The 22,898-nt window shown below is 48.4% G+C and overlaps 10 protein-coding genes; 4 read left to right on the top strand and 6 right to left on the bottom strand.

The window, feature by feature from the left end:
* Window positions 1-252: 252 nt before the first annotated feature.
* FFUJ_04823 (uncharacterized protein) lies at window positions 253-555 on the top strand (the record flags this gene model as incomplete). Its single annotated transcript, XM_023571844.1, has 1 exon — window positions 253-555. One exon carries the CDS (start codon window positions 253-255, stop codon window positions 553-555), a length of 303 nt encoding a protein of 100 aa, XP_023426082.1.
* A 1,018-nt stretch (window positions 556-1,573) lies between these two features.
* Window positions 1,574-5,321, bottom strand: FFUJ_04824 (probable P-type ATPase; the record flags this gene model as incomplete). XM_023571843.1 has 2 exons in its annotated part: window positions 1,574-4,956; window positions 5,012-5,321. 2 exons carry the CDS (start codon window positions 5,319-5,321, stop codon window positions 1,574-1,576), a joined length of 3,693 nt encoding a protein of 1,230 aa, XP_023426081.1.
* A 504-nt stretch (window positions 5,322-5,825) lies between these two features.
* FFUJ_04825 (uncharacterized protein) lies at window positions 5,826-7,436 on the bottom strand (the record flags this gene model as incomplete). XM_023571842.1 has 2 exons in its annotated part: window positions 5,826-6,371; window positions 7,404-7,436. 2 exons carry the CDS (start codon window positions 7,434-7,436, stop codon window positions 5,826-5,828), a joined length of 579 nt encoding a protein of 192 aa, XP_023426080.1.
* Window positions 7,437-8,314: 878 nt separating this feature from the next.
* Window positions 8,315-9,724, bottom strand: FFUJ_04826 (probable orotate reductase (NADH2); the record flags this gene model as incomplete). Its single annotated transcript, XM_023571841.1, has 1 exon — window positions 8,315-9,724. One exon carries the CDS (start codon window positions 9,722-9,724, stop codon window positions 8,315-8,317), a length of 1,410 nt encoding a protein of 469 aa, XP_023426079.1.
* A 1,052-nt stretch (window positions 9,725-10,776) lies between these two features.
* Window positions 10,777-11,744, top strand: FFUJ_04827 (probable nucleoside-diphosphate-sugar epimerase family protein; the record flags this gene model as incomplete). XM_023571839.1 has 2 exons in its annotated part: window positions 10,777-11,031; window positions 11,091-11,744. 2 exons carry the CDS (start codon window positions 10,777-10,779, stop codon window positions 11,742-11,744), a joined length of 909 nt encoding a protein of 302 aa, XP_023426078.1.
* A 168-nt stretch (window positions 11,745-11,912) lies between these two features.
* Window positions 11,913-13,900, bottom strand: FFUJ_04828 (related to Zn(II)2Cys6 transcriptional activator; the record flags this gene model as incomplete). XM_023571838.1 has 6 exons in its annotated part: window positions 11,913-11,996; window positions 12,049-12,765; window positions 12,816-13,073; window positions 13,157-13,352; window positions 13,434-13,614; window positions 13,669-13,900. The coding sequence occupies 6 exons, from the start codon at window positions 13,898-13,900 to the stop codon at window positions 11,913-11,915; spliced, it is 1,668 nt and encodes a 555-aa protein (XP_023426077.1).
* Window positions 13,901-14,398: 498 nt separating this feature from the next.
* On the bottom strand, window positions 14,399-14,929 carry FFUJ_04829 (uncharacterized protein; the record flags this gene model as incomplete). XM_023571837.1 has 3 exons in its annotated part: window positions 14,399-14,602; window positions 14,651-14,794; window positions 14,849-14,929. 3 exons carry the CDS (start codon window positions 14,927-14,929, stop codon window positions 14,399-14,401), a joined length of 429 nt encoding a protein of 142 aa, XP_023426076.1.
* Window positions 14,930-15,270: 341 nt separating this feature from the next.
* On the bottom strand, window positions 15,271-16,261 carry FFUJ_04830 (uncharacterized protein; the record flags this gene model as incomplete). XM_023571836.1 has 2 exons in its annotated part: window positions 15,271-15,995; window positions 16,045-16,261. The coding sequence occupies 2 exons, from the start codon at window positions 16,259-16,261 to the stop codon at window positions 15,271-15,273; spliced, it is 942 nt and encodes a 313-aa protein (XP_023426075.1).
* A 980-nt stretch (window positions 16,262-17,241) lies between these two features.
* On the top strand, window positions 17,242-18,467 carry FFUJ_04831 (uncharacterized protein; the record flags this gene model as incomplete). XM_023571835.1 has 2 exons in its annotated part: window positions 17,242-17,421; window positions 17,472-18,467. The coding sequence occupies 2 exons, from the start codon at window positions 17,242-17,244 to the stop codon at window positions 18,465-18,467; spliced, it is 1,176 nt and encodes a 391-aa protein (XP_023426074.1).
* A 2,386-nt stretch (window positions 18,468-20,853) lies between these two features.
* On the top strand, window positions 20,854-22,766 carry FFUJ_04832 (uncharacterized protein; the record flags this gene model as incomplete). XM_023571834.1 has 2 exons in its annotated part: window positions 20,854-21,603; window positions 21,654-22,766. 2 exons carry the CDS (start codon window positions 20,854-20,856, stop codon window positions 22,764-22,766), a joined length of 1,863 nt encoding a protein of 620 aa, XP_023426073.1.
* Between the last annotated feature and the right edge of the window lie 132 nt (window positions 22,767-22,898).

Raw genomic sequence — 22,898 nt, 5'->3', positions numbered from 1 at the left:
GCTGAAAGTGCCCTGAAACGACTAAGGTAATAAATGACCTAGATTTCTGCACTGCCCTATTGGCTTGGGCGCTGCCTACAACAACCCCGGCCTGTCCTACTGTAGGTAAACTATCAATTAGGCTTCCAAGTCCTTGACCTCGTACAAGGCAGCAGCCAGATACAAAGCCCTCGCATATTCCCAGATCTAGATCAAAGGCCTCATAGTAATTTGTCGCTCCTTCGGAACTCATCCGTCCCGCTCCGTTCCACAATGTCCAAAGTCCTCCGAAGCCGTCGCCCCACAACCGGGCCCGACGCCGGGAAGGCATCGCCGCAGCGGACCTTCATGTCTCTACCAACAGAAATACATCTCGCCATATCCGATTTCCTCATCTACCCAGATGCACTATCTTTAAAACACACCAGCGCCTATTTCTATAGTCTGGTCGACACTGGTATCAACCTCAAAGTGGAATGGCTAGTGGAACGACGAAGCCTCCATCTAGAATGCCCCAACGACCGACGGTGCGATCTCGGTAGTGATCTGCGTTTCTGTCGCGGGAGTGTACCGTAAGCTAATATCCTCTGATGTGATTGAAATGAAGCATGGACTAATTGTTATAGTCTACTCATGCAACGAAGACGAGAACATGTGGAATGTGAATCTCGGCCTGGCCTGGGCTGTCTTGTTTATGGGACCAAGAAATGCTCCCATCGCTCATTGCTGAGTAGAACACTACCACATTGGATGCAAATCAAACTCACCATTGAAATTTGGTGGATTTTGCTCGCCCTTGTACCCATTTTCTCTTGCTGGGTGTGGTTGGCTGAGTTACCGTGGGGACTTGTATTTGGATCTTGAATTTCGTTATTTGATTTCTGGGAACGGCCTGAGAAACCTTGCGAGCTTGTTTATTTGTTGGTCTGAAGGTATAATTATGTAATACTAATATTGCAAAATAAGGAACGGACTTCGGGGGTAATAATGGTTGGAGGCATGAACTGAAATCTGGCCCACTTCTGGGTAAGCATTTATACTCTGGCAGTATATATAAGAGAGATTATTACTGATAACTGCCACATTGTGTGCCTACGAGTGGCTCGAGGCCAATGCGTGTAAATGATAGATTATCGATTCATTTCATTCTGAGATCACAATTCGGGACTAGAAACATGGTAGATTATATGAGATTCAATGGCATTGCTCAGCTTAGCTTCGCTATTGTAACAAAGCCAAGGTGGCGAACAATGAAGACTATCTGCCTACATAGTCAAAGCGAGTGAACACTGAAGGAGAAACTGAACGAGTCTCCCTTCAGCCCTCACCAAGTCTGTGTTAGAACTCGCAGTAGTTTAAGGAAGCTCACCATGGAGCTTGGATAGAAGGGTACTGATATTTTCTGGGCGCCCAAGGACGCTGTTTCTCGTCGAAATTCAACGCAATAGAGTCCGGTAACGACAGGCGTGAAACACTGTGCTGGTCGAAATCAAGCGTAACATGAAAGAAATATTCAGCTACGGGACTTCTGGTCGAAGACAAATGAGAGTGAACAGAAGCTGCGCTGTTACAAAATTGAGTCTCAATATCCTGACTAGATCTTCGACCAGCGCAGAAGCACAGCCGCAAGAATAACCGGCAGAACGCTCACCAGTTCTCCAAGACCTGCATATTCCGGTGGAATTCTGGCATTGACGAATGCCCCAGCGGCGAGAAGAACGGCAAAAGTGTTGTACACGAAGCTCCAGCCGAAGTTGAATTTGATGCGATTGACCGACTTTCGACTCGCGTCTATCATAGTGATAATGCCACCAAGAGCGGGACGCATGAGAACGACGTCTGCTGCGGACTGGGCTACATCTGTGCCTTCATTCATGTGAACACCAATGGTGGCTTGGGCGAGAGCGACTGCATCGTTTGTACCGTCGCCGCAGAAGACGACAACCGGCTTTTTGTGATCAGTGGAAGTACCGAGGAGCGTCTGGATATAGTCCCGTTTGCCAGAAGGTGAAGTCCGTGAGCGCACATTGTCTTGTTGGATGTTCAACTTGGATGCCAGGTTCTGAACAGCTGTATCATCATCGCCCGAAACCACATGAACTGATATGCCTCGCATGTGCAGGGCTTCAACCGCTGCAAAGGCGTCCTTTCGAGGTTCGTCTTGGAGACCGTAAACAGCCTGCAGCTCGTCGTTGATTGTGAAACAAAAGACGGTGTGACCTTGAGAAAGCATAGGCTGAATAGGAGGGTTATCCGAGAGATTGAGCCATGTGGAGTTTCCAGCTTTCAGCCTCTGACCCCTTACAACTGCTTCTACGCCTTTACCAGTTAAACTCTTCGGTTCACCGACGGACAAAGGTTCAATGCCAATACTCCTGAGGTAGCTCGTCACAGCCATGGAGACTGGATGACGACTGTTCTCTATCAGGCCCAAAAGGAGAGGGAGAGTGCTTTCATCGACACACTCATTTGCAACAACAGAAAGCTTTCCCTGGGTCAAGGTTCCAGTTTTGTCAAAAACAACGTGAGATGTCTTGTGAGCAACTTCGATAGCATCTGCGGATTTGAAAACGATGCCTCTTTCTGCTGCGACTCCGCTCATGATGACGATGACCATTGGTACTGCAAGTCCGATCGCACAAGGACAGGATACAATGAGAACAGCGATGGCATATGTTATTGCCTCTGTCGTTGCCTTGGAGCCACCATAGCCACGGACAGTTATGCCAATTGCAACCCAAATGACAAAAGTGGTGATAGTCAACGCCACAACCACGGGGACGAAATATGAGGCCACTCGGTCCGCCAGGTCCTGTAGCTTTGGCTTTGATAGTTTGGCTTCATCTACCATGGCAGCGATTGCGTTGATGGTGTTTTCGCTCGGCAAGCGGTTTAGGCGAACTGCCATAACTCCAGGGCCATTAATAGACCCTGCAATGACAACACCCCTGAACTGTTTCTCCACGGGCTTGGACTCGCCTGTTAGCATCGATTCATCGACCTCAGATGAACCACTCATCACTGTTCCATCTGTAGGGATCCTAGTATCTGGTAGAACCTTGAAGACATCGCCATACTGAAGAAGTCTGGCGTCAATCTCACGCTCTGTGCCGGTCTGCTCGTCAACCAGAATGGCAGTCGAGGACTGGAGTGATCGGATTGAGATGGATTCAACTGCCTTCTGGCGAGCAAGTGCTGCCACCCATCGTCCGACCATGATCAGGGTAACTAGTAGGGTGGAAGTCTCGAAGAATTGACCAGTTGAAAGGGGATTGCCAGCAATGAGATATCCAAATGAAACAACAGAAAAGACGTAGGCCGCACTTGTGCTCAAAACAATCAACAAGTCCATTTCAATGACTCTAGAAAAGACCAAAGCCTTAATAGCTTTCGGGTAGAAAGGCCCAGCAACCACAATTTGAACAATGGTGGCCAAGGCCAGAGAAGCCGAAGAGTATGCGACCTCTCTCTCAGGAAGCGGAGCCCAAGCCATGACCAGAACAGGAATTGTCAGAACAGCAGATAAGATGGTAGTGTACCCAACATGACGAACATGTTTACTGCCCGCTTCAAGTGAGGAGTCACCGCGAGGAGGCGCAAGCTGAACTGGAGGATCCCAAGATCTTTCAGCAAGGTCTCGCGCTCCGACGATCTTAGGGTCAAATGAGACTCGAACAGTATCTTTGTCGACAAGACTCATATCCAAAACTCCTTCAAGCCATGCTTGGCCAGTAAATTCAGACGTGCTGCCATTCACGATGAAATCCAAACTAGACCCCTTGGTCTGAAGCCGTTCACATTTGAACTCAGTGGTTCGCTCGAGATGCTTGATAACCTCATCTACTGAGCCGAGACGAAGATCAATGTTAAACTCGGCACGTGAGAGAACGAGACTGGTCTTCAGATCATTGACAGCTGGGACTGTAGCGAGAGTTCTGTTGAGCTTAGTCTCACAACCAGTACATGTCATACCGGAGATGCTGAGAACCACATGTTCCTTTCCTGTTGCCTGTTTCTCTACATCTGCTGGGTTTTGTGTTGTTTCTATCTTCACTCTCCTCTCAGGCGACGTAGACACGCAACAAGCATCCGCCGGAGAGTCTCGACAGGTGATAGATGGAGCCTTCTCGCAGCAAGAATTGGCACAGCTATCGGAGGATTTGGTGACGATCTTCTCAGCTGGCTTGCAGCAGGAACTGGCATATGTAGACTTGGGTAGCTCCTTGACTATCGCCGCTATTTCTTCGTCACAGCAGGACTTTGCGCAGTTGCTCTTTGCAACTTCAGCCACTCGTCCATTCTTGGCAGTGAATGACTCTTCCGGCTGAGTTGTGCAGCATTTATCGGGACACCCGCTGCTTTCAACAATCTTCTTGGAAAGATCACCATCGCTGCAGCAGTTGCTGGCACAGCTCTTTTCGACGAGTGGGCTCTTGGGTGCAGCCTTCTTGGAACAACACCCAGCAGAACAGTTGTCCTTGTCCTTGTCTTTGACCGGTTTAGGATCAGCACAGTTGTATTTTCCGTTATCTCCAGAACAGCATGAGCTGGTACACTTCTTGGAGGCTGCTTCTTTGTCGGGCTTGACAACGGAGCAGCACGGCTTGGTGCAGCTCTCCTTGACAGAGGGTTGTTTGGCGGACCTGGCACTCTCATTGGAGCCCTTTCGTAAGCGAAGACGATTCTCCGCAGCCTTTTCTTTCGTAACAGAGCCGGTGGTGCAGCAGTAGTCCGTTGATTTACGGATCAGAGAGCGGGAAGACGACTTCCTGGAGCATTGCTTGGTGACAACAGAGCGGCCTTTGGTCTCGCAGCACGACTCTTGACCCAGGGCAACGAGAGCGCGGCAGATGCACCCAAGCGCCTTCAGAGTTGCACCGTAGCGGTCGAGAGCAGATAGACTGTGCTTGCTGCATGCCTTGCCGTCAGCTGCACCATTGCAGCTGGAGCTAGAGCTGCCGCAACCCGTTGCATCCGCTGCAAAGTGTTAGCAATGTGCCGCTAGCAGTGATTTTGAGTATGCGGAACTTACGCTTGTGAGAGGCACTCAGCTCACACTCTCGTATGGCGATACGGTCAATGCAAGAAGCATTGCAGCATGGGCTCGTTTTTCCGCGGCAGCATTCCGGGGCGTCATCCTTGTTCGGCTCCTCACAGCTACCAGAAGCACAACAATCATCATCCTGTTCCTTGTTTGCTGGCTCTTCCTCCTTGACTTGAGTGGCAGCGTCACTCCCATCACGGCAAGCATCCTTGCAACTTCCGATATCGCTTGGAGGGGGCGTCTCAGCAGTGACCGACTCCGCAGCTGGTGCGGGAGGGCCACAGCAGTCGCATCCCATGATTCAGTCAAATATCAGGTGTCAATTTATTGTTTGCTGTTGTTCGTTGTTCGGTTGTTGGAAGGTTAAGATGTTAGGCCTCTAACCGAATCTCATCTTAGCTTATATGCGGCCTTGTGCAGATTGAGCGCACGTGAATGGCTCCTACATGAGACACAATTGATACACGGTAAATATTTCGGAATACTACTCTGTCCGCAACTTGAGATCTATATAGTTATTCCCGAAAGTCGATACATTTTGTTCGTCAATGTAAACTCTACAGGGACAAAGATAAGCTATGGATATACCTATTAGTGCCACACGAACAAAGCACCCTTTATTTGAAAATCTGCCAGCGGTTAATTCGCAACTCTCATTAGATGTAAAAGAATGCACTAAGGCTTCTTGCATGCTTTCGGACCGTATGCATGAAGACCTATTGGTGGAACGTCTATACACTACATGTATCGCCTGTTATACACAGTACCAAACCTATGGTAAGTCATCTAAGCCTACTCAAGTTCATAGAATTATCCTAAGTTTACCTAAGTCTTCTGTCATTTTTTTGACAGATGTCCCAATATTCCTGCATCGTGCCCTAATACGCTTGTCGGCGTCATGGATCTCCTTCGTTGCCAGATTCACATTGTCCTGTGTCGGATGCTTACAGGCATGTGTAATAACTGCCTTAACACCTTTCTTGTTGATGACCAGTTTGAGATCACCCTCCAGAGACTGCAAGGTCTTCTTGCAGTCGTGCACCCATTCGCGGCACTGGTTCGCCACGTTCTCAGAGTGCACTGTCACCTTCCTCTCGGTGATTTTGGCCTTGTCCAGATAGAGCTGGTCGGCTTCCTTGTACTTTCGACGTAGAATCTCATACTCTACCTGGAGTTCCTCCAGACTCCAGCTCTTACACTCCCCCTCCTTGGGGAGTGTCCATCTCCTCGCTCGCTTCTCTCCCGCAGTTGTATCCTGTCGGCTTTCTGGTCTGCGCTTCGAAAACCCGCGCAGCAAGCCACGAATGCCGGAGGCATGTGCACCGTGACCGGGGTCCCCGAACAGGGTCTGAGGAGAGGATATGATGTTAGAATTCAAGTTAATGTGGGAGAACAGGTAGACAGAATGAAGTGGTAAAGTGATTTTTTTGGCCTCTGGGGAGACAGAAAGTTTTGAAAAGAGTACTGCGGTGATAAAAGTGTTGTGAGAGGTGTTGTAGAGGCTGTGGAGAGCTAGATGATGTTTGGTAATGGTTGAATAGTTGAGCAGAGACAACTCACTATTTAGAAGGTGAATTTGAAATCATCCAGAGCTTTCCGAGTCATCTTAGTTCGTAGTAATATATTGCTTGTGTAGAGCCTGTTCCGTGAAGGAGCTTCAGAACGATACCACCGTGACAAGATTCTTTGGTTGTGCCGCTAGTTCTCAGGAACTCCATTAACTGATATGCTATTCCAATATGTGACTTGGATCCGTTGACAGTTATCTGGATACAAGGTTTTTTTTTTTGTTGAGATGAACATGTAATGCATGACCATCGACCTCTTCCCACTGTGATCCGGAGACACGGTGTTTATATAGGTGAACAAGTCTATCTGGACGTCATTCTGGAAGTCCTTTTGGCTGCGGCCATGATTGTTCGGATGTTTAGTGGCCCCGACAACGATCTCATCGGTCTCCTGTTTGATGTAGTCGAATGAGTGTTGCAAAGTTGCTCACTGGTCAGAGGAGGTCTGCCATTATGAGGTCGAGAAGGTTACAGAACCAAGGTCTCGTAGGTTTAACACCCATGTGTATACTATTAGTTGTTTCTTTCAAGTTGGGAGGCCCAGACGTTGAATGATTGCTGAAAACTTGCACCTAGCCACACCCGACGTTGGCCAATGAACTGAAAGTCTGGTGCTTTAGATGAAGTTCCATGTGTTCAGAAGACTGAGGAGAGCTGGTAAAATGAACTGCCCTGAGTATCGAGCCAGGATCGCATTAAGCCGGCGATGATCAGGGCCATGGCGATATGAAAAACGTGTCGAGTAGATAAAGGACCTGTGTTCAGATTATCAGTACTGCAATAAATATATGTACTGACTATCCATAACTTACGAGCCATCCGATATCTTTGACGTTGATTACCATGACAGCAAGGCTAGCTTGATCTTTGCTTGGTAGAAATTCTAGTCGAAACTCCTCTGTCAGTATCGTGTTCTGAGAGAACGATATTGGGGTGACTAATTTACCCTTGCAACTGGTCGTCACATCTTTAGTACGGCACCTCATTTTTTGCTTAAACCCTCCTGTATATAGGTATGTATGTAGAGAGACTGACCCCTGCATTATTTCGGTACTGCAGTGTCGAAGGGAGGGGTCTATAGTCGGGTGTTCCTGATGAGATCTGGAATATAGATTGATGCCAAGGTTGAGATTCATAAGATGCTCGAATCATACTGTCGCTCTTATATAATTTACATATAGAGGCTTAGGTAATTGCGTGTCCTATTTGTTAAATCATCAAATGGGTAGCTACGTGCAGCTCGGCGGACATGGTGCTCATCTTGGTGATCTAGGCCTGTGAAGGCTCAATGCTTCATGCGAGAGACGTCTGCACTTATGCTATGGGGCGGCAGGAGGCACTTCAGAGCGAGATCAGAGGCTATGTCGATGCTCTACGACGGTGGCTAGATAAGGAGCCTGGTTTTTAAGCCATTCCTCCTTGTCCCCTACGTTTCCTGGAGTTGAGGAGTGTTCATACTGACATCTAATTTGGATGACCAGTCTTTCGTCCCTTGATATGGCTGGGCCCAATCAACGTGAAGTCAGAATATTGAGAAGCAGCTGATTACTCTTCATGAGTTCACGGTATGGAGCTTCTTTTGGGTACTGGGGGCTTTGACATTGAAACAGACAAATGTAGAGAAAAAAATTGATAAGCAGATAAAACCACTTGAACCTCATAACTTGTCCCATTTTGATACCTGTGATGAACAAATAAAACGTGAAATGTTGCTATAGCATGTCTAATTCTTTCCACCATCTTTTAATTCCCGCTTGATCCTGGTAACGGTACCCGGACCACCATATGTCATCGCTGTGTAGATCATGGCTACACTCGCGCCAGCGTTGAGAATGCTTCGTGCCTGCTCGCCATTGGTGATGCCTCCTGTGGCAAAGATAACCTTCTGTGGCGATCCAGTGGTTGCCGCGAAAGAACGCGAGTCTAGCAACTTGCGGTATCGTCGAACAAGATCGAGTGTGCGGCTGTACATAGCTGGGCCCGAGTAGCCACCGGTCTCCATGAGATTCTTTTGCTCCTGAGCAGTAAGCTTAATACCCTCGGGAACAAGACCATCCCGTCTCTTAGTTGTGTTGCCCACAATAACTCCGTCAACGCCACTTCGGTGAACAGCCTCAACGATGCCCTCCATTTGAGTATCCTCATCCTCATCAGGCGACACCTTGACCATGACCTTGGGCCTTTGCTTTCGGTCAGTCTTGGCGGCCTCGTCAACTACAGCGCTGAGAAGTCTTGTCAGGGGCTCAGTAGCCTGAAGGTCCCGCAGACCGGGTGTGTTAGGGCTGCTGACATTGACGACCAGAACATCAGCGTAGCGAGCTAGTCTTCGTACACAGTATACGTAGTCATCGGCAATGGCCTTCTCATCCCGCTCGTCCGTCTCCTTGTTCTTGGCGATCTGAACAGCCAAAAGACGGCCCTTGCGTAGACTGCCAGGAGGAACATTGGCCCCCCCATTGAGAACATCCTTCTCAGTCACACCAAGAGATCGGGCAAACCGTCTAAGTCTATCCCTAAGTCGAATAGCCATGTCGTCGGCTCCGCGAGAGTTCAGACCATATCGGTTCACCATGCCATCAAGGCTGCGAACACGGAAAACTCGAGGCTTGGGATTACCCTCTTGGGGAAGAGGGGTGCAGCCTCCAACCTCGACGATACCAGCTCCAAGCTCAAACAGTACATCTGGGATCTCAGCATCCTTGTCAAGACCAGCAGAGATTCCAATTGGGTTCGACACTTCGGTTCCAAATACATTGACGGCGAGCTCAGGGGAGTCGAGGGTTGTGTCGCGCTCTCGAGGGTGAAGGTTAAACTCATAAGTCACCTTCAGCGCTACGGTACCAGCATGATGAGCGTCCTCAGCATCAGGGAAAGCCCAGCGAATGAATGGAGGGATAACCCAACGGTGGAAGAAAGCTCGGGTATCAGTAGCGTAGAGGTATGAGCCGTATAGAGCAGCAGCGCCAACAGTGCCGTAGAGGGCAAGCTTGAGAGCCGCTCCGTCACCGGCCGAAGAGGAAGATGATGCGTTGCGGCGCTGGACGAGCTGTGACCTAGGAATGGTAGGACGAGCGGAGGAAGCAATTCGGGTACCGGAGACGGCAGCTCGTGATCTGAAGAGAGCGGCAGACATGGCTGGGAGGTAATGCTGGGCCGGGCCAGCTCCCAATGGTTTCACGGGTCGCGATAGTGTTGTTCGGGTGAAGCTTCAAAACGCATCCACAAATTGCCGACCTTTGGTTGTAGAGCACAGTATCAGACAGTGTAATGCACAGTATGCAGCAAGATGTAAGGCGCATCAGCGCCTGATGTGCAGATGCTCTGATATATACCTATTTCTTCTTCATTCCTGTCTCATGACTTAAGGAGCTTCACTTTTCTATTAGAAGTAGCAATTCAAAACCTTACACTGCATTAACTTATTATGCCGATAACGCTCACCGGTAACCCGAATTGAGTTCTCATCTAGATAATCTCGACCTGTTCTATGGCATGAGGAACTACCTCAATTAGAATAAAACCACCGAAAAGACGCATTGAGTTTCGAAGTTTTCATTTCCCATGAATAGTTTGTGATAGTATCGAATGATGATCACCCGAGAGTGGTGGATTTAGGACGCAAGATGCTGCCACAACTTGAATACCGATATCTAAAGAATTCAATTCGCGCAGATATTTTGAGTAGGCCTCGGCAAAACTACAGATTCGCCGTACCTATTCTTTTCCTTGGCAGGCCAAACTTGATATCTATGTCACTGATGGTTTCATTACCACTGCCATGAATGATCCACATTCATAACTGGCGGCTGGTGTTGCCGATGATAGTTGATCCGAACATGAAGATCGGAGCTGGTCGGGACGGAACCGCATAATTCGGAGGGCGAAATTAATCCGTCTCCACTCTTTCGGCCGTCTCTCACACCGGAGTTCAATAGTCAACCCGTGTTTTGTTATGGACCCGGGATTGTGGCCGTCATAGCTTCGGTGTATTCGGGCACCGGCCACTGATATGCTTTATAATGAGCACAGTCCTATCACAATGATTACAGATCGTGATGACTGGTCGCCTTGTTGTAAAATACTATATAGTATGTCTGATAGATCACCTCCATAGACAATTGATTTATCAGTCTAAACTATTATAACCACTCTACCTCAGAAGTCGACAATTTGAACATCATAAGAATGTCACGAGCAATTCTCATATCTGGTGCGACCGGAAAGCAAGGTGGTGCTGTTCTCAATCAACTCGTCAAGCAAAGGGCCGGCGTGGAGATTCTCGCTGTCACCAGAAACCCCAATTCTCCTTCAGCTCAGAAGCTCCTCAAGAAATCATCCAACATCAAGCTTGTCCAGGGAGACTTGTCTGACGCAGCCACAATCTTCAAAAATGCCCGCCAAGTTACAAAACAGCCGATTTGGGGAGTGTTCAGTGTCCAGGTAAGTACGCTCGCTTATTGATGGCTGTAGTTTAGATGCTAACATGATCCTGTAAATAGTCCCCTATGGGCCAAGGAGATGGTGCTGAAGTAGCCCAGGGAAAGGGTCTTGTCGATGCTGCATTGGATGCTGGGGCCAAGTTCTTTGTCTATACTTCAGTTGATCGACACGGCCAAGACTCTCTGAACAACCCAACTCAAGTTCCTCACTTTATTACAAAGCACGAGATTGAGAAGCACTTGATTTCCCGTACCACAGGTACTGATATGCAATGGTTCATCATTCGACCTGTGGCCTTCATGGAAAACTTGACAGATAATTTCCTAGGAAAGTCATTCGTCACAGCATGGAAGCTAGTTGTCAAGAATAAACCTCTTCAACTCGTCACAGTGACCGATGTGGGCGTCGCTGGCGCACAGGCCTTCCTTCAGCCTGAGAAATATGCCGGCCGTGCCGTGTCACTTGCAGGTGACGAACTGACGCTCGAGGAATTCGAAAGAATTTTCAAGGAGAAGACGGGACGAGATCTCCCATACACCTATAGTCTTGTTGTTTACCCAATCATGGCGATGGTCAAGGAGTTGGGGTATATGTTCAAGTGGTTCAAGGACCAGGGTTTTGGTGCGGACTTGAAGGCCTTGAGAAAGGAGTACCCTGAGTTGATGACATTCGGAACTTGGCTCGAGACAGACAGCGACTTTGCTCCCAAATAGTTGAGAGATTCGTTGGAGGTGGTCTTTCGGGGGCTCGTTTCTTTGCGTATCAAGGCTGAAGATACAGTCGTAATAGTCATTAGGGTTGTAATAGTAGTGGTGTCCGTCTTGGAAGCCTCGTGGAATGATTGAGAAGGTGACAGCCAGTTTCTTTGCTTACCAGCATCCTCAAGAGAACGAACTCCGTGGATAGGAATAAAGACGTTGCGTAGCGAGTAATGGGATATCTAGTGGTGTCTCTTGTAAGTTAACCTATGATGAATTGTAAGTATCTGTATAACAAAAAATAGTATTGATATCCAACCTTGTGCATGGAAGGAGATGTGATACCACATTTCTTCATTTCCTTGACAATTTCGTTCGCCAAAGCATTGGCAACGAGATTTGTATTACCAAAAGTAGCCAAAATCTTGAGTGTGAAGTCTAGATTCTGACCATGTTCTCTATCAGGCTCTGTCGGAGATGTACTTGCCATAAATACTAGAGAAGCCATATATGCAGCAAAGCAAATAAGGGGGTTCGTAAACGTCGCACCAAGATCTGGTATGATTCTAAAAATGTTGAGTATCTCTTCAGCTGCTGGAAGTAGACGGTCTTGAGATAGCCGGATCAGGTAAACCGGTAACCCCTGTAAATTCGACTTCATCCTCCACAAAGCTGCTCGGTGAAGGCAGATAGTAGCAGTCTGCAACATGACGTTGACGAAAATAGCGTTGTGAGTCCTGTAGTTGGCAGGAAGACAAAGATTCTTTGGTAGCATCAATAACATGAACTTGAGATCATTATCAATGCCTTTATGCCTCTGCCAGTACAAGTCTCCGTTGAAGTCCTGATCTTCTTGATACTGGCTGTTATTCGATCCAGTATGTTCTATGGTGCGGTGGAAGATATGCGCTGCGAGCACAGCTCCAGCAAATGTGGAGTGTTGTTCGGATTCGAGTAACTGGTCTCCGATGAAGCGCGTGTGCTCCTCTTGGCCGTTCTCATAAGCGTTGTCTGAGGCTGGAAGTCGAGTTTTGATCTAGAACGGCGCTCAATGGTATGCTAGAAGGACTCTGGCGGGAAACTCACGTTACGATCATGTATAAGCGCTGGCCATCCAGTCGTGGCACAGGTAAAGCGATCATAGCAGAATATGGTCCACCATGTACGGCGTCGTTCTTCAACTCCTATCCAGTCAACATGTTGGTCCCCACCCGATCTGGCGAAGTCAACTTGATGCAGGTTTAGCATCTGTGCAGCTCTAATGGCAGAACAGAGTGTTATAGAAGCCTTTGAAAACATAGAGTGCTCAGCTTCGAAACAGGATATCAGAGCCCTGGCTTGTACCTGTCCTAGAGTTAATGAGCTTTCACTGGTGTCCTATGTCCTTTGCTTAGCAAGTGTCTTGAAGGGAGACAGTCGTGACATACACCCAAGTCGTCTTGTTGAAGATATTTTACGGCACGCTTGTAAAATACCATGCCCAGGTGGCGGTAGGCGTCAGATGTCTCTGCAGCAGAGGCCATAACGATGTATTGAAGACACATCGGAGGCTTCATATGGTCCGGCAGGAAGATGGATGCCATGAATCTCTGGCGATGTAGCAGGGGTGTAACCTGATGGATTCTGCTGAAGTATATGTTCATTCTGATGCAATTTTTACTAAATCAGAGGCAATGGGTTGTAGTGTATGGCAGGGCATCTTACAATGTTTCGATCAACTGTCGAGGAGGCGACTCCTCAAATAGGCCCAGCCTGACAACGGCGTCTTCCTCTTGACTATCCGGCGTGGCGTCAACTGTTGCAAGAGGATTGTATCTGCTTTGGCTGCTTTCGATGTTGGATGCCCCCGTCTCTTGCGAGCTGCTAAGCAGTCTCTCCAGGCGTCCTATCGCGACCGAGTTCAACAATCATCCTGCTTGTTGGTAGCGACACCACATACCAAGTTTGGCCTCCAACTCTTTTGCTTGGCCACGGGTTTTGCTTTGGTACGGTTGCCTTGATAAAGAATAAACGCAATCATAGCTTTGCTTGCTGCATCGACTGCAGGAAGGTTTTGTACGATCACACTTCAGTTTGCTTTTCCGACAAACAAGACAACTAAAAGGAGCAAGAGGAGCAACATTTTCTTCTCCTTCATTTATTTCATTGGATTTATTGATGCTCGTGTCCATTTTTGGGTGTTGTTTGTAAATCGAAGGAGTAGAGGACGATGTTGAGAGAGGGAGATTTGGTAGTGAGATAAAATAGTGGAGAGGGGGAAACAGTACTCCCAATACCAGGCTTTATGATATCTTCCCATCTGCACTAAAAGACTCAAGATGAAGAGGAAAATATATTTTCTTCGATTCCAAATTAGATTTATCTACATACTACCCGCATTTTGTTTCAAGTAATTGACTAAACGCGAGTGTTATCGTCTGTTGGTTAGATCGTCATAGATTATTATTCCCCGCCATGGGAGACATTGGATGATCACTATCACAAGCAACATTAATGATTGAGGGATGATTCTGGTAAGTCCTAAGCAAATGCCAAGTATGATTTTATAGTTAGAAGTCTGTCCGAGCCATCTGATCTCGCTGTGCTTTCTGCAACTCTGTCTCTCTGTCTCCACCACGTGATGATTTCCCAAGCTCCGAGTCAGGTCAAAATCATGAGCGAGCGCTCAACTAGTTCTCCTTCACGATGAGGGAGACCTCACACTTGCCAGGCTCAAGGACGTGAGGCGAGTCGTTGTACTCGCGAAGCGGGATTCGGAAAACGACCTCGACCTGATCCTCTGCAGCAAGAACCTTGAAGGTCTGGATGCGGCAGGTGAATCGAGGATGGAAGAGGCGGTCGTAGCCATCCGCAGTGGTGCGGCAGTGCTTGTCCTATATTTTTTCAGCATGGACAGCAGCAAAGAGAAGAGAGTGACTTACGTAGGCGTAGCAGAGCTCCTCACGGCAAGCGTTGAGTCCAGCAGCACGGTCACCGGTGAGACCGAGAACATTCTTCGCGGCGACGATGTCCTTAACAACCGCCATCATGACGTCCTTGAGGTTGGAGGTCTCGTTGATGTAGTCCTGTGACTCGGTCAGTTCTGCTGCATACGAAGCTGTCTGTGTGGTTAGGAATACCTTCAGGGTCTGGGCGCCAGGATGCTTCTCCTGCTTGAGACGCTCGAGGAGCTGGATGATAGTGTCTCGGTTTTCAGACATCTTGAAGTTTGATCGAATCGATGAACTGTTGCTGAAATGTATGTGTGGAATGTCGATCTTGGTATCGAGGGTGATGTTGACTGGGTCAAAATTTAGAGAATGCCACCGAGCTCAGGCCTTTATACCAGTAATTTCTGTGACCGACTCCAGCAATTCAAACAGCCAAAAACCAGTATTCAATTATCGATCCAAATGTCAATACCAAAGAGTGGGGGCTTTTCGTTTGAGTCCTCCTCTCACCACTGACAGCTATGTCAAGTCGTTAGAAATAACAATAAAAGAAGAATCATGTAAGTAAGTTTGTATAGAAAAGAGTCTGATGGTCATAAGACAATAACTCATCAAGTAGCCGCTGGTTTGGCCGTGTTATTGTCCGTTATCTCACCCAGGCCTCTTGACTCCTGACGACTTGGACTCTCAGGTGAGATGGGCCATGAGTGACTCCGTGTCGAAAACGACGAGTCCCTATCGTCATCAGATGGACTCACGGGTCCCACGTGCGTCACGCTGCTTGAATTTATCATCTCTGCAGCACCAAGCTCTGGCGTTCTCATACATCCACGAAGTTCCTCCGCATGAGGCCGATCGCCCTCCATCTCGTACAATCCCTTGCTAACATAATATACTTCTTGAGAAGCGTTGGCCTTCTCTATCTCAACAATTCTGAGCTGTTCTTCGACTGAGCGTCTTCGTTTCCTCTCACGCAGCCAGAGGAAGACGGCAACACCGATTAAGATAACACCAATTGCAACACCAACGCCCACTCCTGCTTTTCCTCCTGGCGAGAGACCGCTGTGGGTAGGTTCCACTGTGTCTGCTTCATCAGATGCTTGTGCTTGCTCGGAGTCGCCAGTCTCAGTTGGTGCGAGGCTCGTCCACGTAGATTCTTCCGCCGCGGCTGTCTCTTCAGATAATGCAGTAGTAGCGACTATTGTCGAGACCTTCAGCGTTGTCGACGCTGCTGAGGTTTTAGATGATACAGCAGTGGGGAATGATGTTGGTTCGGTAGCTGTTCCATAAGGTTCCCAATATTGTTCGCAGATCTTCCAATAACTATTCTCATATTCTGACTTCTGTTAGTGAAGCATTCGCCTGCCGAGTCGACAACGACATACCGAATTCGTCATCTTCAGTACACTTCTTTTTCGTCTTCCTTTCCTTATTTGAGAGACATTGCTCCAACGTATCAACGATGGTCTGGTGATTCGGCTTATAGCACCAGCAGTCGTAGTCGTTGTTGGCACAGCCGGTATTAGCAACACTGATGTCGAAGCATCCGCTAATACATTCTGGAATAGCCTCGTAGAGAGACTTTGCATTCTTGTTGGCCATTGTAGGAAGGGATTACGACAATCAATCGGTATATAACTTCGAAGCGGACGTACTTTAAGTGGATATATAGAACTGCGCCTGCGCAAGCTAGAATGCAAAGACGAAGACAGAGACAGAGGCAAAGACAAGACACGAAGGAACAAGCTAGCACAGCTCAGACGCGAAAGTTCCAGGAAATAGGATCCCTTAAGAAGGATTCAAAATTGATTTAAGGCGACCAAGACTCCATCCGGACACGAAGGATCCCCTGTATCTCCATCTCACTCCATATAAGCTATTGGTTCATACCTGGAGGCTGTTCAATGCACAGTATCGTCCTCAAACAACTAATGCTGGGAGTAAACCTCTTAAAGCTAGGGTCATGACTAGACTGATAGGGCCGTGTACGCTTCAAACATGTCTCCCGTCAGCGCTACAGCTGAGAATGGGTCGGAGGATCTGTTTCCTGGTAAAAGAGCGACATTCTAATTTCAGGAGCCAGGGGCATTTAGCCTTAAAAACTGGGGACCATCGGTATTTGGTTGAACCGTTAGTTAAAGTGGCTGAAGGGAATTTTAGACGCGAGAATTTAGAGCGCGAAAAGCATGTGTAGCTTATTAACACATGCTTGAGTTAACGTTGTGAACTTAGTAGTGATATATAATAACAAGCCACATGGTTACATGTGTTAGTCAACAAGAGGCCTCGACTCGCGAGACTCGGCCTCGGAACACAAATTACGAGATAAGCGACCATGCCAAGTAAATTCTGCCACTCAGAATTCTAGAACGGCCCTATCGTCAGCGAAAAAGGCTGTGATTGGTCAGGGATGGTCATTTCCCCCACCAGTTGGGCTCTTCACTCGCCTTATCGGACCTTGACGAGCGGAATAAAATCAACCATTTCCTGCTAGAAAATAACGATGAGGACAGAATCTCACCTCTTGCCATCGACATCATCAACTTTCACCTCAAAATAAGTGCGACAGAGCCCCCAGAGAGATGTCGTGGCTACCGAAAAACCTGTATCCGGAAGGCTCGGGAATTGACTCAAAGACAATCGAGGATATCGTCGTCCAGGACATTATCAAGAACGAGATGACCCGGAGAGAGCAGCTTGATCTCGCAACGGCTCTAACAGTTATGCTTGTGGCTGAGGCTGCTGATGAAACAACAACAAGCGTATGTATCGACTTTTCGTCTCATTTTCAGGGTGAGACTGACGTTCATAGTACGAGTATGATGACGATGAGGAGTATGAGAGAAGAAAGATAATAAATAAAGTTGAAGAAGAAGAAGTCGACGACGACGAAGAAGAAGAGGACGAGGAGGATGAAGAGGACGAAGAGGAAGATGAAGGGGAAGATGATGAGTATGCAGATGTTTATGATTCAACGGAGGATGGTTTATATGACGCATTTGACGACGTGAGCTCATATGGCTCTCTGCGCTTTCTTGTCCTCGACATGCCCGTTGAGAATGCGGAACCAGAGCCCATCACCAGGAAGCGAGCTTTATCACGCGAAGAAACGCCATGCACTCCACCGAGGAACCCGGCCAAGCGACAGAAGATGGATACATCCGCAGTATCAGAACCACCCAAACCACAGGATTCGGGCACGAAGGAACCGTTGTCTCCTTCAGCCCGACCTGAGTGGCAACAATACGGCGGAAAGGAAATACCGAAATCACTCATTCCTAGAATCGTCCGGTCAGCTCTCCTAGGCACTCCTCTGCACGCACTTCATCCCGAGGCACAATCGTTTCTCATGGCGATCAATTTCGACCTCCCTGGCTCCAAGGAACTGGCATGCGCCGTCATCGACATGGGCCTCAGATTCTCCAAGACAGCCACGAGGAGTGAGTACAAAATTGTATTCAAGGAATTACTCGAAAGCCATGGCCGGATCTCGATGTACAATAGCGCCCATAACAACTTTGAGGTGCAGCATAAGCTTTTCTGGCACAAGGTCAAGAAGCATACCGGCAAGCCTGTGCCTCCTGAGCGATTAGTAGAGCATCAGGCGAGAAAACAGAGACGAATAGCTGAATCGCGCGCCAGAAGTAGGGCTTTACAGGCAGAGCATAACGCGAAGAAACTGGCCCTTCAGAAGAAGTTGAAAGAGCAGTTTGCGAAGAAAATGAGCGAAGGGGAGGCCAAGAAGTTACCTCTGGATGAGAGGGTTAAGAAGTGGCTGAAGGAGATTGTCCCGGTTCAGAAGAAATAGCACGATATGGCATGGCATGGCATGGATAGCAAGAGATGGGAAACGTTAGTCTTCAGTGGAGTGGGTTGCATCATGGCATTTATGAATACAAGATCGAGATACCCCCTTTACACGATTGGAAACGACAAAGTTATATGTATTATGGATTAACTTAGCATAAGCCACACGGCATCACTCAATTCTTGACGCCACGCAGATGCAGCTTAAACGGTCCGTCAAGCTGCATGGCAGCACGCTATAGTCGTGAGTCTGGTGACTAGATGGTACTATAATCGCGCGAAGTCTTGAATGTCTGCCCACTATAAGAGCGGTCAAGTACAAAGGATTTCTACGCTTTTGTAGTCCAACAGAACTACGCCATATATCGTCAGCCCTAGTTCGTGTTCGTATCAAGCGAACCTCGCTTGATCAACATTAATGGAACTCAATGCTTCCTCGGAGGGTGCAGCCGGTCGATTTGTCGACCCACCAGGAAATTGAGACATCGAAACTTATCGATTCGCTGTCGATCACTGGGCAAAAAGAAAATAACATTCTCTGAAACACCACATGCGCAGTTGGTGTGTGGAGTCGAAACAGGCTGAGTCGTGTGTGCATGCAGCATCGACCCGAGACAGAAATAGCTTCGGAAAGTCCCATATTGCTGGCTGTGAGAGACTCAAGGCCAGACATTAACTAATGCGGTGGGAGAGATGAGTGCTGTGGCCCGGAGGGTTCGGGAGTCATGGACATGGTTGATGAATAGTGCTGATCACATCTTTTGACGATATTAACTCCAACGGACACGGATCTTACATAGAACAATAGGCCATAGGATGAGATAGATTTCAGTGAGTATCATAGTTTGAACGTTGGAAGCTGAAAACGAGCCCCAGACCTTGGGTCTAGATTCCACCGAACAACCGCCCGAAGGGAGGCAAGAGAACTCAGGACCTCTATGGTAAATGACAAAAAGACTTGAGTAAGCTCAGTATGAGTTTATGTGGGTTTGAACTGGGTATTTGTGACACCTCCGTCTAACACCAGAGGTTTTCTTGCTTCCTGGGGCGACCCCACGTTGGCGGATGCGCTTGAGTACAGTCCGCCTTGGCCTAACAGTTTTGAAGCCACCATCAGCTCAGTAAGAACATTCGTTATTCCAGCGGTCAAGTTCAGTACAGCTGACAATGTTGTTCTACAGAACATGCGGGTGAGTAGAAGCGGTCAATTCGATCAATTCAAGAGAAAGAATCTTCAACATTTAGACTCCGTCTCCAACGGAATGAGTTTTGGCCAGGAGATGCGCAATGCTTCATCGTCATCATCTAGCCCCTCGACGTACGTATGTAAGTGGCTTTTTGGGGGGCGGAGGGCCATCAAGTACCTGTACATCAGAGTCCCCAAATGCTGCGCCAAGGGCTTACCGAGATGGGCAGGTCAAGCATCGATCGATACAAGGACCCCTATCAAACATCTCCAAGTCATCAGCAGCCACTGAAGCAGACCAGATTCACAGGTCTCATGGGTTTCAGGCTCATCATGGATGAGGTGCTGACGTCGATTTGTTTAGCGCCCGTTGGTCCAAGAGCCCGTTGAGCGGGTGATGGCCCATGGCATTTCGGTCGTAAACTTGGAATGCCCCGGTGGTAATTAATTAGTTGATTAATTAATCGTGGCCAAGGAAATTATAAATGATCTCTCTCTTATTTCGGCCTCGGGGTATTGACTGTCACTAACATGCCGAACCACGTACGTACTATACATACATAGATCCATCGTCCAGGTAGGTTCTTTTTTTTGTTTGATGTCTACAACGCTAAGATCTCCGCCCAATGGACCGGTAACAGCAGATGGAGGAGCTTGTTCTGTTAGTAGCTTGTTTAGGTTTGAGTGAAGTGGTTGGCTGGGGACCACTGGGAGTTGGCAGCTTGCAGCGGGGACAGCGCCTAAATGGGTATCGCATGTATCGATACTTGTTCTTTTGGGGTGTCTCAGGAGCCCACCCACATTCATCCAGGCTCTTTCATCACAAATGGATGGAAGCTGGCCCAGCTGGGCCTGGGGTGTGCGACGCCGTTTCCAAGGTTTCTAGATTCTTTACTTTCATACAGTAACTTCAAAGCCCTGCACTAGACAGACTATTTGCTTTCTCAACCTTTCTTCTTGTATATTCTCTTCCTAGAACTACATTATCGTTAGGTACTTTCTCCGAGGCTCATACTTTCAATTGTTCATCTTTCTTATGAGCTTATAGAGTTTGCTTCAACCCCTATAAACCAGAGAAAGTCCTTCGTCGCTGCCGCAACCGATACCGTCACCATCGCACATGTGGTCCTAAATAGAGTCTAGATTTCCTCTTCGACTCTCCTCCTCCGCCTCCGTCTTGAACATCGACTATCGGACCGCAATGGACGCCGATATCTTCGTACGAAGTGGCGGCCTCGGCGGCGACCCGAGCGATCGACCTGGATTCTATAAACCCGTCGGTATTGGTTTGGCTGTTGGATCTGGTGTCTTTATCGGTATCTCTTTCGTCCTAAAGAAGGTCGGGTTATTGCGCGCCAACGAGAAATACAATGAGGTTGCCGGAGAAGGATATGGATACCTCAAAAACTTCTACTGGTGGGCGGGAATGACACTCATGATCATTGGCGAAATCCTCAACTTTGTCGCATATGCCTTCACCGATGCAATTCTCGTCACTCCTCTCGGCGCATTGTCCGTTGTTATCACAGCTATCCTCTCGGCCATCTTCCTCAAAGAGCGCCTCAGTATGGTCGGGAAAGTTGCTTGCTTCCTCTGCATTGTCGGCTCGGTTGTTATTGTTATGAATGCTCCGCATACATCATCCGTCAGCGATATTCAAGAGATGCAGAAATACTTTATTACACCCGGATTTCTCACCTATGCCGGCCTCATCATAGTTGGATCTATCGCCACTGCACTATGGGCTGGACCAAGATATGGCAACAAGAACATGTTGGTCTATATCTCAATCTGCAGCTGGATTGGTGGACTCAGTGTCGTCTCGACTCAAGGGCTGGGTGCTGCCATCATTGCTTGGATCGGCGGCAAACCTCAGTACAAGGAATGGTTCCTATGGGTTTTATTCGTCTTTGTCATTGGCACATTGTTGACAGAGATCATTTATCTCAACGTAAGGGCCCAGTTCTCCGCTGTATCTCAGTCGCTAACAACTCGTCACAGAAAGCGCTCAACATCTATAACGCAGCCCTCGTTACCCCGACATATTACGTCTACTTTACCAGTACGACTATTATCACGTCAGCAATTCTTTTCCAAGGTTTCAAGGGCACTGCCCAGTCTATCGTCACCGTTGTTTTAGGTTTCTTGACAATTTGTTCCGGAGTAGTTTTACTACAGCTTTCAAAATCAGCAAAGGATGTGCCCGATGCGGCAGTCTTCAGCGGCGACCTCGATCAGATCCAGACTATTGCTGAACAGGAACAGCCAGAGTCAGAACCCAAGGCCGATGCCATCCGCGGAGCCGCTGCCATCGTGCGACAGATCTCCCAGCGACGACTTAGAATGGAAGCCGAAGAGCTCAAGCGACTCCACGAGGAAAAGATGATGATGGACACAATGGACCCTATCCGAGAAGATGGACAGCAGCCAGAGTGGGAATGGGATGGCTTGAGAAGAAGACGAACAATGACATTCAGGACCGGAACGATTAGCAGCTCTAGAGCAGGATCAGTGACATCGCCTCCACCACCGATGCCTCCCGCCTCACCCCGTTTTGCTGTAAGACCAAGCAGCCCAAGGCACCCACCTTTAGGGATGTCGCAGTTCCCGCCGGTCGAAGACGGAGACGATAGCGACGATGACAACCGTCAGGAAACAAACACACTCTTCTCTAGCATTGCAGGTACCATTCGAGGTAGAGCCAGAGGCTTCACCAACTTCTCAGGCCGACACGCCAACGACGATCATGAAGACGATAAACCGCGGCCCCGCAGCCCGATGCACCCGGTCCCCCTGACTGAGATTGCCGTCCCCCGGGATAAGGCCGACGAAGAACACGCCGCTTACTACGGTCAAACTCGGGAGCACGAGTACAATGGACAGGATACTGAGTACCGAGGGGCGTCATTCCGAAGTGGTGACAGCCTTGCGCCTCCGACGCCCCCGCCTCATGGACAACCTCAGGATACGACACGACGTCAGTTTTCATTCCATAACGTTTTCCGGCGGCCTCACTCATCGTCTAGATCAACATCGCATGTCGCGGACCCAACGGAGGAAGAGCGGGCCGGACTCGTCAAGGACGATAGTCAGCCGGGCCCATCTTTTCTCTAGGGGCAAATCCGATGGGTAATGTCAGCATTCGGGGTGGTACTATGAGCAAGGAAGGGGTGAAAACATGCATTTGCACGGCGCTATTGGAGTTCATTCCTTTTGGGCTACTGGGTTGGGTTTCGCTTGGTTGGG

The sequence above is a fragment of the Fusarium fujikuroi genome, chromosome FFUJ_chr02 (assembly GCF_900079805.1).
Source record: "Fusarium fujikuroi IMI 58289 draft genome, chromosome FFUJ_chr02".
In the NCBI taxonomy this organism is placed as follows: Eukaryota; Fungi; Ascomycota; class Sordariomycetes; order Hypocreales; family Nectriaceae; genus Fusarium; species Fusarium fujikuroi.
This window is presented reverse-complemented; position numbering and strand designations above follow the sequence as displayed.